At 42.2% G+C, this 11,645-nt stretch overlaps 3 protein-coding genes across 3 annotated transcripts; all 3 read left to right on the top strand.

Annotated features, from left to right (window-relative positions):
- Window positions 1–5,083: 5,083 nt before the first annotated feature.
- On the top strand, window positions 5,084–6,534 carry LOC109475391 (zinc finger protein 678-like). The gene is made up of 2 exons (XM_019775999.1): window positions 5,084–5,124; window positions 5,384–6,534. The coding sequence occupies exon 2, from the start codon at window positions 5,402–5,404 to the stop codon at window positions 6,182–6,184; it is 783 nt and encodes a 260-aa protein (XP_019631558.1). The 5' UTR covers window positions 5,084–5,124; window positions 5,384–5,401; the 3' UTR covers window positions 6,185–6,534.
- A 558-nt stretch (window positions 6,535–7,092) lies between these two features.
- Window positions 7,093–9,704, top strand: LOC109475389 (zinc finger protein 678-like). The gene is made up of 2 exons (XM_019775995.1): window positions 7,093–7,138; window positions 7,525–9,704. Exon 2 carries the CDS (start codon window positions 7,536–7,538, stop codon window positions 8,697–8,699), a length of 1,164 nt encoding a protein of 387 aa, XP_019631554.1. The 5' UTR covers window positions 7,093–7,138; window positions 7,525–7,535; the 3' UTR covers window positions 8,700–9,704.
- Window positions 9,705–10,425: 721 nt separating this feature from the next.
- Window positions 10,426–11,330, top strand: LOC109475393 (zinc finger protein 678-like). Its single transcript, XM_019776000.1, has one exon. The coding sequence runs from the start codon at window positions 10,462–10,464 to the stop codon at window positions 11,104–11,106; it is 645 nt and encodes a 214-aa protein (XP_019631559.1). The 5' UTR covers window positions 10,426–10,461; the 3' UTR covers window positions 11,107–11,330.
- Window positions 11,331–11,645: the final 315 nt, after the last annotated feature.

Below are 11,645 nucleotides of genomic sequence, written 5' to 3' on the forward strand. Positions count from 1 at the left end.
CCTCGAGTCCAAGTCGGCTATTCTTGGAGTCTCCCGTTCCCTCGGCCTTTAACTCCCCCCCCTCCCCACCATCCACCCCCGGCTTCACCGCCTTCTTCTATCCTTTTGTTTTCGTGGCGTGCGCACGACTACCCTACCCTTGTGTCTGTCCAGTTTGTGAATAGACAGGAAACTTAGTTCTCTTCGGAGTTTACGAAGAAGAGAAATCACGTTTCCTGTCGGCTCACAAATTGGACGGATGTTCCCCCATCCGTAACCCTCTCCTATTGGTCCTCACTTCCTACCCCCTACCTACCCTACGACTCATCCTCATTCGTCGTCGCCACTTCATAGTGAGCGGTTGAGTACCCCCCCGCCCAACCCCTCTGCCGCACTAACCCGGTCGCCCGTTTTCCTTGCCCTAGAGTTCTATAACTGTTATCTACCTTGTTCGTCACCCGAACCAGATATGTAACTGTTTACCTACCTTGTTGTTCGTCACCCGGATCATATAATGTAATCTGTTATCGACCTTATTGTTCGTCATCCGGACCAGTTAATGTAAACCTACCTTATTGTTTGTCACCCGGACCAGATAATTTAACTGTTTATCTCCTTTTGGTCGTCACCCGGACCGATAATGTAAACTGTTTATCTACCTTATTGTTCGCCACCCGGACCGATAATGTAAACTGTTTATCTACCTTATTGTTCGTCACCCGGACCACATAATGTAAACTGTCATTAATATGAACCGTCTTTACCCAGTGCCTGGTCACTTGTACCTTTTTGACATCTTCATATTATACCCCGTTATCCTATGTTCGGCTACACGTGTTCCATATAAATAAACACTCAACCGTGGCGTGCGCACGACTACCCTACCCTTGTGTCTGTCCAGTTTGTGAATAGACAGGAAACTTAGTTCTCTTCGGAGTTTACGAAGAAGAGAAGTACTTCAAATAGAGTGTAAAATACGAATGTGAAGTGTTTACACAATAGTGACAGAGATTCAACGTTCGTTTGACGTCTGTCAATTAGTTGTCTGCGGTTGTCTTAGTTATTATTGTGTAGCATGATGTGAGTCAGTTTGTAGATCACTTTTAGCAATGTTACCTGAGCTCTTATTTACTGCTTCCTTTCAGTAGTGTACTCTCGACATGACTAAATTGTAAAACTACCAATGCGTGGTCCCTAGCCTGTTGATTAGAACTAGACGTCTAAGAACTAACTTTCTTTGATTTGCTTTTGAATTTAGAGTTAGGTAGCAGCATATATGTTAGTTCTAGATGCACTTGAGTGTTGTTTGTTAAATATTGTTTGTTTTCAAGTGTCCTGTAAGTAGCTAGCGCTGTAGGTTTTAGAGATTTGTAAGCACGTAATGTGTTGTGTTCTTTATTGATCTTTTCTCCAAGGATCTTGTCTAATTTATCTCTATTCAAATCAACGTATGTAATATGATAATGTAACGTATGATAAATTTAACAATAAATTGCAACACGTAATATGTTGTCGTTTTTATTGAGTACCAACTTTTTGTTAGTCTCCAACTCGGTCTCTTTTCCTACGAACGATATTGTCTGACTCTTCTCTATGCAAATCAGCATGGTGCTTTCCTTTGTGTCGTAATCAAGAAAAATTGGTTACAGTTGGAACATGTTACTAATTAATGCACGAAAACGTTGTTTGTTTGTTTTACAGCAGTTCTGTAAGGTAGAGGTAGCTTAGAGTTAGAGATTTGTCAACTTTTTGCATCTCAGTTTCAACAATAAAGCGCGTCATGTTTTCATGGTTGGTCGTCTTGATTGAGGAATTTACTAACAGCTTTAAAGCTAGGAGTTTGATACATTTTCAAACTACTAAAATGGCCATTTATGGACCTTACATTGCATAAGATTTAACAGTTTGCCGACACGAAACAGCCCCCATTGTATGCAGACAATCGTCTCTTTGATCTCAGTTTCAACAATAAAATAAAACACAAAATATGCATGTTGTTGTCTTTATCGTTATTGTCTAACTGATTGTATCTTTATCTAATGACGTTGTCTGATTTCCCTTATGCAAATCGGCACATGTAACAAAATACTTTCCTTTGTTTCGTACTCAAGTAAAACCCACCGGACCGGTTTTATCCACCTACCCAGCCCCTATATAAACGCGTCCCTGACTGCTCTGTTTCTGTCAGTACTGACTCTGCACCGTGAGGATCTGTGCCGTCGTGAAAACATCGTGCAGTACTTTGGAGCGTCAGTGCATCTTGGTAATGCGGACTGTGATTTTGTTTTCCTATATTTTTCTATGTATGACCAAGGCCACGTTGCACTTTGTTGCAGGTATCAGTACATTGTAGATGAGCGAAGACCAATGTGTGTCTACAACTCGACTTACTTTTGATGATGATGAGTGTCCGTTTTAAGGGTAAAGATTTTAGTCAGGTACATGTACTACATAGAATGCGGTGGTGATTCGTCCCTCTCATTGCGCCTGTGCAAGCTCGGGCAGCGGACACGCTGCTTAAGAACAACACACCAGGCAACGTTGGCGTACTCAAGTAAATGGCGTATCATGGCTTTGTACAAGCGTACAAACATTTAAAGCGTTTTCCGTGGAACAAAATTTGATATTCTTGTCAACAAGTTAACTCGTTTCATTGCTTCCGTCACCAGAGTTGACACGTGGAGTGACCATGATAAATTTGGAGTGAGATGTAAGCCAAGGTGCTGGTGAGAGAGAGTTTCAGTCAGCTGAACACCTCTAAAGTATAATGGTGGGTGAAGAACCTTTCTTCTTTTAGAGGAAAACGTCATCAGTTCTGTTTTGCCGGGACAATTGCTATTGTTAATTAAAACCGACAGATGGAAAGCTATCAAATATCTCACAGCTAACTTAAAGAACGCACACACCAAACAAACAGCACTTAGCAACGCGTTTATAACTGTACGCGAAGAATCCAGCTCTCCACACCCAGTCTCTCTCTCCTCTTGTTTCAGATAGAATTCAAATGTCACCATGTTGATCAAACCTACATGAATAATAAAATTAATATTTAAGAAACAAAATTACTACAAATTCGTTGTTCGGCATGCTAAGAATTCAAACGCCCAGTCCTGGTTAACTAGCCAAGAATGAAAAGTAAGTCGAAATGTAGAAACAAAGTCCGTCGGTCGCCTATTCATAATACAACCTACATATAAATACCACAGTCATAGATAAAGAAAATACTGGACAATTCGACACTTACTGAGGTACACTGACGTACTTTACGATATTTTCTCCACGGCCGAGCTCCTCACGGCTGCAGAGTCAGTACTGACAGAAACAGCGTTCTTTGGGATGCTGCTAGAGAGACTGACTACAGGACTAAGGAACACACACAGGACACAGGCATGGCCAGTTTACACACACACGGGGGGCTCGCTGAGAACTTCTATCTGTGACCCTCTCTCACCACTGTCCTCTCTTCTCTCAGCGAGCACCCCCTTCCTTTATTCACAGATAATAATATAACAGTGCGAGGCGGCCGCCTCCTGTTCCCTGCTGGAACCAGCTTTGACGTACTGACATGAACAAAGTAACAGGAAGTTGTCACACTATCATCAAAAGCGTGGGTTTACATAACACAATAACTATCAGAGGCATCAAAGTGTGAATAAGGTTTTTTACATTGAAAACAAACCGTAAAGTGATAATCATGGAAGGGCTTCAGCGCAAAGCCATCTAACACTTAAACTCTAATTCCCGAAAGACCAACAAAATACTGTTTCAAAACATGCTTACCAAATGTATGTGCCTTTCTGCCCTTCTTACATATGTATACCTATAATTTGTTTAGCTGCAATAGACGTAATTCCAATCTCCGCGGCCATTTTGAAAAGCGGTCCCGGCGCTGCGCGTGATCACGTGATCTTGCACGAAAACGAGGCGCCTACTGATGCTTCAGCTAGCAGTGAGAAGTTCTAAGCTAACAGCCTTTAACCGTAGGCGTTGTTGGGAAGACGATCCAGACAAAACCGCTCCAATTTCGTCATTTAGACGCCAGCCTGTGTGCTGGATACGTTAAAGCTTCAAAGCATTGATTCAGTTCATGGCTGGCCGTGTGGATTGTGGAATTTACTGGTAGCTTGGATGATGGAGGGGGTGTTTGAAATATTTTCAAACTACTATAATAGCCATTTATGGACCTTTCATTGAATTATATTAGGCAGTTTGCCGGCACTCAACAGCCCCCATTGTATGCAGACAATCGTCCCTTTGATCTCAGTTTCAACAATAAAATAAAACACGTAATATGCATGTTGTTGTCTTTATTGTTATTGTCCAACTGGGTGTATCTTTATCTAATGATGTTGTCGGAAATCCTTTATGCAAATCGGCACATGAAAATACTTTCCTTTGTTTCGTACTCAAGTAAAACCCACCGGACCGGTTTTATCCATCCCCTCAGTCCCTATATAAACGTGTAACGCTTGGTGGCCAGCCTAATAATGTGTCAAAATATATTATGTGCCAAAATGCATTATGTATATCAACAGCTTTGTAGTTCTGTAAACATCTTGCCCGTCTGTCAGTATTAATATGCACCACAAAGAAGTGGCTAGACAAACCCAGTTAACGCCTATATGTGGGCTGTCGTATTGTCTACGAATCAAGGTCAGAGTCGGTTATGCGCATAATTAGGATAGCTTTAAAGGCAGGACACAGTCGTGTGTCGTGAGGGATTACGAGAGAGTCTAGGCGGAGTGACTTCTGAGTGTCCTGTGTCCGTTCCAACTGAACAAGTAAGTCCTTAGTCATTTGTCTATAAAAAAAGTACACAACGCAATGTCCGATTGTTAATGTAACTGAGGCTCTGTTAGTTGTCAGGACTGTAGAAGAAAGGTTGGATATCTTGTCGTTACAATGCTGTGGTTGTTTATTATTGTGTTACACTGTGAATAAATACACTCCTCCGAAAGCAGAATCCAGTATCCGAATCGTGATTGCTTGAATGTTTAGGTAAGCTAACATAGAGCAAAAAGGCTATTGTTACAAACGCGTCCCTGACTGCTCTGTTTCTGTCAGTACTGACTCTGCAGCCGTGAGGATCTGTGTCGTCGTGAAAACATCGTGCAGTACTTTTCTTTGGAGCGTCAGTGCATCTTGGTAAGTACATGTGTACTTGCATTATTTTTTTTCTTAGTCATGGGGCACTTTGTTGAAGCTCAAATAGTACATTGTAGATGTGTGAAGAACAATGTGTGTCTACATGTCGACCTCCTTTTGATACTTTTGTTAAACCGGCTTAGTATCTGTTAAGAGTAGATATTTTAGTCAAGTACATGTAGGACATCCGTCCAGTTAAAATGCCAAACAATGTACTTTTAGACTCAATTCGTGTTATATTTATACACTGTTCCTGCAGAGTTACCGTTTGACCAACATGGCCACCAGAGCTGAATCTCACCTGAAACAAGAGGAGGGAGACAGTGGGCGCGGAGAGAAGGATTTTCCTACCCACAAGTGCGGTGAATGTGGCAAGAAGTTTCGTTACCTGAGTCACCTGAAGAGGCACTTGAGGACTCACACGGGCGAGAAACCGTACCGATGTGAGGAATGTAACAAAGGCTTCAGTCTGCTGAGTAATCAGAAGAAACACATGCTGACTCACACCTGTGAGAAACCGTATCAATGTGAGGAATGTAGCAGGTGGTTTGGTAGGCTGGGTGAACTTAAGACGCATATGCGGATTCACAGAGGTGAGAAACCTTACCGATGTGAGGAACGTAACAAAAGCTTTAGTCAGCTGAGTCATCTGAAGCGACACATGCGGACTCACACAGGTGAGAAGCCGTATCAGTGCGAGGAATGTAGCAAGTGGTTCGTTACGCTGGTCCAACTGAGGTCTCATATCAGAACCCACACCGGTGAGAAACCGTACAGGTGTGAGGAGTGCAGCAGGCAGTTCAGTGAGCTGACTAATCTGAAGAACCACATGCGTATTCATACAGGTGAAAAACCGCACAGATGTGAGGAGTGCAGCAGGCAGTTCAGTGCCATTGGTAATCTGAAGAACCACATGATAACTCACACTGGAGAGAAACCGTACCGATGTGAGGAGTGCAGTAGGCAATTCAGCAGGCTGAGTACTTTGAAGCAACACATGCGGACTCACACAGGTGAGAAACCGTTCAGGTGTGAGGATCGGAGTGCGGCAAGCAGTTAACTACAAGGTCACACTAATGAAACGCGAGCGAACTCACGCTGGTGAGAAACCGCAAGTCTAAACAATGTAACAAAATCTTTGTGAACAAAAGCTTCACCACCAAATGTTTTGCCAGCAGTTTCTGACTTCAAGCATCTAGTTTCAATTTTGAAAACGGTCAAACGTTTCAGGTAGCATCTACTAACCCTCCAGTTTCCTGATGTAAAGATTACTATTATGTGGTATCATTTAAGTCACTAGTAAGGTTTGTAGATCTCTTTTAGCACCGTGACCTTTTTTTCTGTTTTCTTTCAGTAGTTTACCATTGTAAAATTACGAATGCATGCTCCGTAGCCTGTTGATTGGAACTAGACGTCTAAGAACTAACTTTCTAAGAAGTCGTGGACTGTTAGTGACATAGAGACAATAGTGACATAGAGACCGTTCGTTTGACATCAAGGCGCATGGTCCGTCTGTTATAGCCCGCTTTCCAGATGAAACTAATTTTCTTTGATTTGCTTTTGAATTTTGAGTTAGTTAGCAGTATATGTGTTAGTTCTAGATGCACTAGAGTGTTTTTTGTTAAATATTGTAGCTGTAGCTGTTAGAGATTTGTCAACTATCTGCATCTCAGTTTTGTCAATAAATCAAAAAACGTAATGTGTTGTCTCTTTATTAAACGTTTTCCTAAGAATGTTGTCTAATTACCTCCCATGCAAATCAGCACATGTAACATGATAATTTCAACAATAAATTACTACGAATATTGTCTGATTCTTCGTATGCAAATCCGCATGGTCCTTTCATTGTTTCGTAATCAAGTAAAACCCACCGGACCGGTTTTATCCACCAACTCAGTCCCTATATAAACGCGTCCCTGACTGTTCTGTTTCTGACAGTACTGACTCTGCAGCCGTGAGGATCTGTGCCGTCGTGAAAACATTGTGCAGTACTTTGGAGCATCAGTGCATCTTGGTAAGTGCTGACTATAATTTTGTTTTAATGTACTTTCTCCATCGCAAGTGTCGAGTTTTCCTGTATTTTCTATGACTACCATGTGATATCTATTCGTAGGTTTTATCATAAATCGTCCTACAATGTAAGCTAAATTGACCTTTTGGATCATTAGTACTTTAAACCATACGTGTTGAGATGTCAATGCATCAGTATGAAACCAGGTTCAGAAGATTTTGTTATCTTGCAGGTGTTGTACGTTTTCATTTTTCCTGTTCAAGCTTCTGTCGTATTTTTGTCCATCGAACATATTGTCCTATTGTAACATAACAGGGATACCTTTGGTGCCCATTTATTCTCTAATCACAATGAAATCTATAATGTTGAATTTTCCATTGTGCCTATAGGTTTGGTCACCATGGCGGAAGCGTGTCGAGAGCAGGATTCTCCGCGTACACACATGAGTGACGAGTGTGGTAAGGAGTTTCGTTACTCGAGTGATCTGAAGAGACACGTGCGGACTCACACAAGCGATAAACCTTACCGATGTGATAAATGTAACAAAAGCTTCAGTCTGCTGAGTCATCTGAAGCGACACATGCGGACTCACGCCGGTGAGAAGCCGTATCAATGTGAGGAATGCAGCAGGTGGTTCCGTAGACTGTGTGACCTGAGGACGCATATCAAAACCCACACTGGTGGAAAGCCTTACAGATGTAAGGAGTGCGGCAAACAGTTTAGCGGATTGTCACATTTTAAGAGGCACATGCGAACTCACACTGGCGAGAAACCCTACAGGTGTGAAGAGTGCAGCTTGCAGTTCAGTGTTCCAGGAAATCTAAAGACACACATGCAGACTCATACCGGTGAGAAACCCTACAGATGCGGTGAGTGCAACATGCAGTTCAATCAACTGGGTCACCTGAAGACACATATGCAAACTCACACAGGTGAAAAACCTTACAGATGCGAGGAATGTGGCAGGCAGTTCAGCAGGCTGGGTAGTCTGAAGAGACATATGCGGACTCACACTGGTGAAAAACAGTTCATGTGTGAGGATTGCGGCATGCAGTTTAGCAGACTGGATCATCTGAAGGAACACACGAGAAGTCACACAGGTGAGAAACCGTACGGATGTGAGGAGTGCAGCAAGCAGTTTACCAAGTTGTCAGCTCTGAAGACACACATGCGGACTCACACAGGTGAAAAACCTTACAGGTGTGAGGAGTGCGGCAAACAGTTTAGCCAACTGTCAGATCTAAAGAGGCACATGCGGACGCACACTGGCGAGAAACCCTACAAATGTGAGGAGTGCAGCAGGCAGTTTAGTGTGCTAGGCAATCTAAAGGCACACATACGGACTCATACAGGTGAGAAACCGTACAGATGTGAAGAGTGCAACAAGCAGTTTAGCCAGCTGACTGATCTGAAAGACCACATACGGATCCATACAGGAGAGAAACCGTATAGATGCGAACTGTGCAGCAGACAATTTGCTCGAATGTCTGGTCTGAGGCAACACATGCGCACTCACAAACGTGAGAAAGACGAACAGATGCGAGGAGCACTGAAAGCAGTTTAGGGACATGCATACAGACTCATACAGGTTACAAATGTATCGACACTGCTGGAAAATGTAGCAAAAGGTTTTGGCAGTTAAGTAGTCTGAATGTCTAGTAGACATGGAATCTCACACTAGCGAAAACCCTCTAGTGTCCATGTAAAGATTACTATTATGTGGTATCATTTGAGTCGTTAGCGAGATTCTCCTTTAGCAATCTGTACCTCTTAGTTACTGTTTTCTAGTAGTGTATGACTCCATTGTACACTTACTATTCCATGCTCCGTAGCCCGTTGACTAGAAATAGAACTCGTGCGTAAAATGTAATTGTTGAGTGTTTAGACAATTGTAACAGAGTTACACGATAAAAGACCGTTTGGTTGACGTCGAGGCGCATGGCCCGTCTGTTAATGCACCTTGTTAACTAGTTTCGTCTTATTTGCTTTTAATTAACCACAGTATGCAAGATCCATAGAATTTAGAATTAGTTAGCACCATACATGTTAGTTCTAAATGCCTAAAATGTTGGTAAGATTTGTTTGTTTTCAATGTGTTTTGTAAGATTCACTTGTAGCTCTTAGCGATTTAGATATAGTTGCAGCATGTTACTTTAGTAAGGCATCAAATTATTGTTCGTTTTCTGTAAGATACATATGTAGCTAGTAGAGATTTGTCAACTATCTGCATCTCAGTCTCACCAATGAATCAAAAAAAGTAATCTGTCTTCTTCATTGAATTTTTCCTAAGAATGTTGTCTAATTTTCCCATATGCAAATCAACGCATGTAACATAATAATTTCAGCAATAAATTCGGACAATATATTTTATTGATCACCAACTTTATTGTAAGTCTCCAACTCGGTCTCTATTTTCTACGAACGATATTGTCTGATTCTTCACTATGCAAATCAGCATGGTGGTTTCCTTTGAGTCGTAATCAAGTAAAACCTACCGGACCGGTTTAATCCACCCACCCAGTCCCTATATAAACGCGTCCCTGACTGCTCTGTTTCTCTCAGTACTGACTCTGCAGCCGTGAGGATCTGTGTCGTCGTGAAAACATCGTGCAGTACTTTGGAGCGTCAGTGCATCTTGGTGAGCGTCGAATTTTCCTGTATTATCTTTATCTGTAACTTCCATGCGGCATCTATTTGTAGATTACTTTATAAATCGGCGGGCGAAGAACTTACTTTTCATTCTTGGCTATTCATGCTAATCTGCCTTTTTGAATCATTATCATTTTCGATGATCCAAACCAGGTTTAACGCCACACAAACCCAACTATAAATTTCTATAAACCAAAACCGATACATGTTTAGGTGCATTTGTCAGTACGCAAGTTATATACAATATGAATTTCGTGACCCCTTTGAAGCTGATATACTTATTTAAATGAAATTTCACTTCTGCAGGATCTGTAGTTTAACATGGCCACTGGATATGCATCTCATTTGAACGGAGAAAATAGGCGTGGGGAGCAGGATGCAGCGAGTGTGGCAAGTGCAGCGAGTGTGGCAAGGAGTTTCGTTACCTGAGTGATCTGAAGCGACACGTGCGGACTCATACAAGCGAAAAACCTTACCGGTGTGAGGAATGTAAGAAAGGCTTTAGTCTGCTGAGTACTCTGAAGAGACACGTGCGGATTCACACTGGTGAGAAACCGTACAGGTGTGAAGAGTGCAGCAGACAGTTCAGCAGGCTGTGTCATCTGAAGGGACACATGCAGACTCACACCGATGAGAAACCTTACGGGTGTGAGTAATGTAGGCGGCAGTTTAGTACAATGTCATACCTAAAGACACATATGCGGACACACACAGGTGAGAAACCGTATCAATGTGAGGAATGTAGCAGCTACTTCAGTACACTGGATCACTTGAGGAGGCATATCAGAACACACAACGGTGAAAAACGGTACACGCGTGAGGAGTGCGGTAGACAGTTCAGTTATTTGTTCAGTCTGAAGACACACATGCGGACTCACACTGGTGAGAAACCGTACAGGTGTGAGGAATGTTGCATGCAGTTCAGCAGGGTGGATGAATTGAAAATCCACATGAGAACTCACACGGGTGAGAAACCGTACAAGTGTGAGGTGTGCGGCATGCAGTTTAGTTGGCTGTCAAATCTAAAGACACACATTAGGATTCATACGGGTGAGAAACCCTACAGGTGTGAGGAGTGCAGCAAGCAGTTCGGTAACCTGGGTAATCTAAAGAGACACGTGGGGACACACACTGGTGAGAAGCCGTACAAGTGTGAGGAGTGCGGCAGACAGTTTAGTCTGCTGTATAATCTAAAGACACACATGCGGACTCACACTGGTGAGAAACCGTACGTATGCAAGGTGTGCAGCAGAAAGTTTATTCAGCTGGTAAGTTTAAAGAGACACATGCGGACTTACACAAGAGAAATCGAACACGTGTGAAAATGCAACAAAAACAACGATTTTGCATCACGATCGACGCATGTCCTGCATATATACTTTTACTAGTAGTCTGTTTAAAACTGGAAGTACAATGTAGTGTCTAAAAAGGCGAGAGTGCAGTATTTCGACAACCTGTAGACAGCTTTTTCTTGATGCCACGATCACGATCGTTGTATGCTCCGTAGAATCTTTATTAGATCTAGAAGTACTTCAAATAGAGTGTAAAATACGAATGTGAAGTGTTTACACAATAGTGACAGAGATTCAACGTTCGTTTGACGTCTGTCAATTAGTTGTCTGCGGTTGTCTTAGTTATTATTGTGTAGCATGATGTGAGTCAGTTTGTAGATCACTTTTAGCAATGTTACCTGAGCTCTTATTTACTGCTTCCTTTCAGTAGTGTACTCTCGACATGACTAAATTGTAAAACTACCAATGCGTGGTCCCTAGCCTGTTGATTAGAACTAGACGTCTAAGAACTAACTTTCTTTGATTTGCTTTTGAATTTAGAGTTAGGTAGCAGCATATATGTTAGTTCT

The sequence above is a fragment of the Branchiostoma belcheri genome, unplaced genomic scaffold (genome assembly GCF_001625305.1).
Source record: "Branchiostoma belcheri isolate BF01 breed outbred unplaced genomic scaffold, Haploidv18h27 scaffold337, whole genome shotgun sequence".
In the NCBI taxonomy this organism is placed as follows: Eukaryota; Metazoa; Chordata; class Leptocardii; order Amphioxiformes; family Branchiostomatidae; genus Branchiostoma; species Branchiostoma belcheri.

Coding starts and splice junctions, on each gene's coding strand:
- LOC109475391 (XM_019775999.1), top strand. CDS start 5,402: ATGGCCACCAGAGCTGAATCTCACCTGAAACAAGAGGAGGGAGACAGT.
- LOC109475389 (XM_019775995.1), top strand. CDS start 7,536: ATGGCGGAAGCGTGTCGAGAGCAGGATTCTCCGCGTACACACATGAGT.
- LOC109475393 (XM_019776000.1), top strand. CDS start 10,462: ATGTCATACCTAAAGACACATATGCGGACACACACAGGTGAGAAACCG.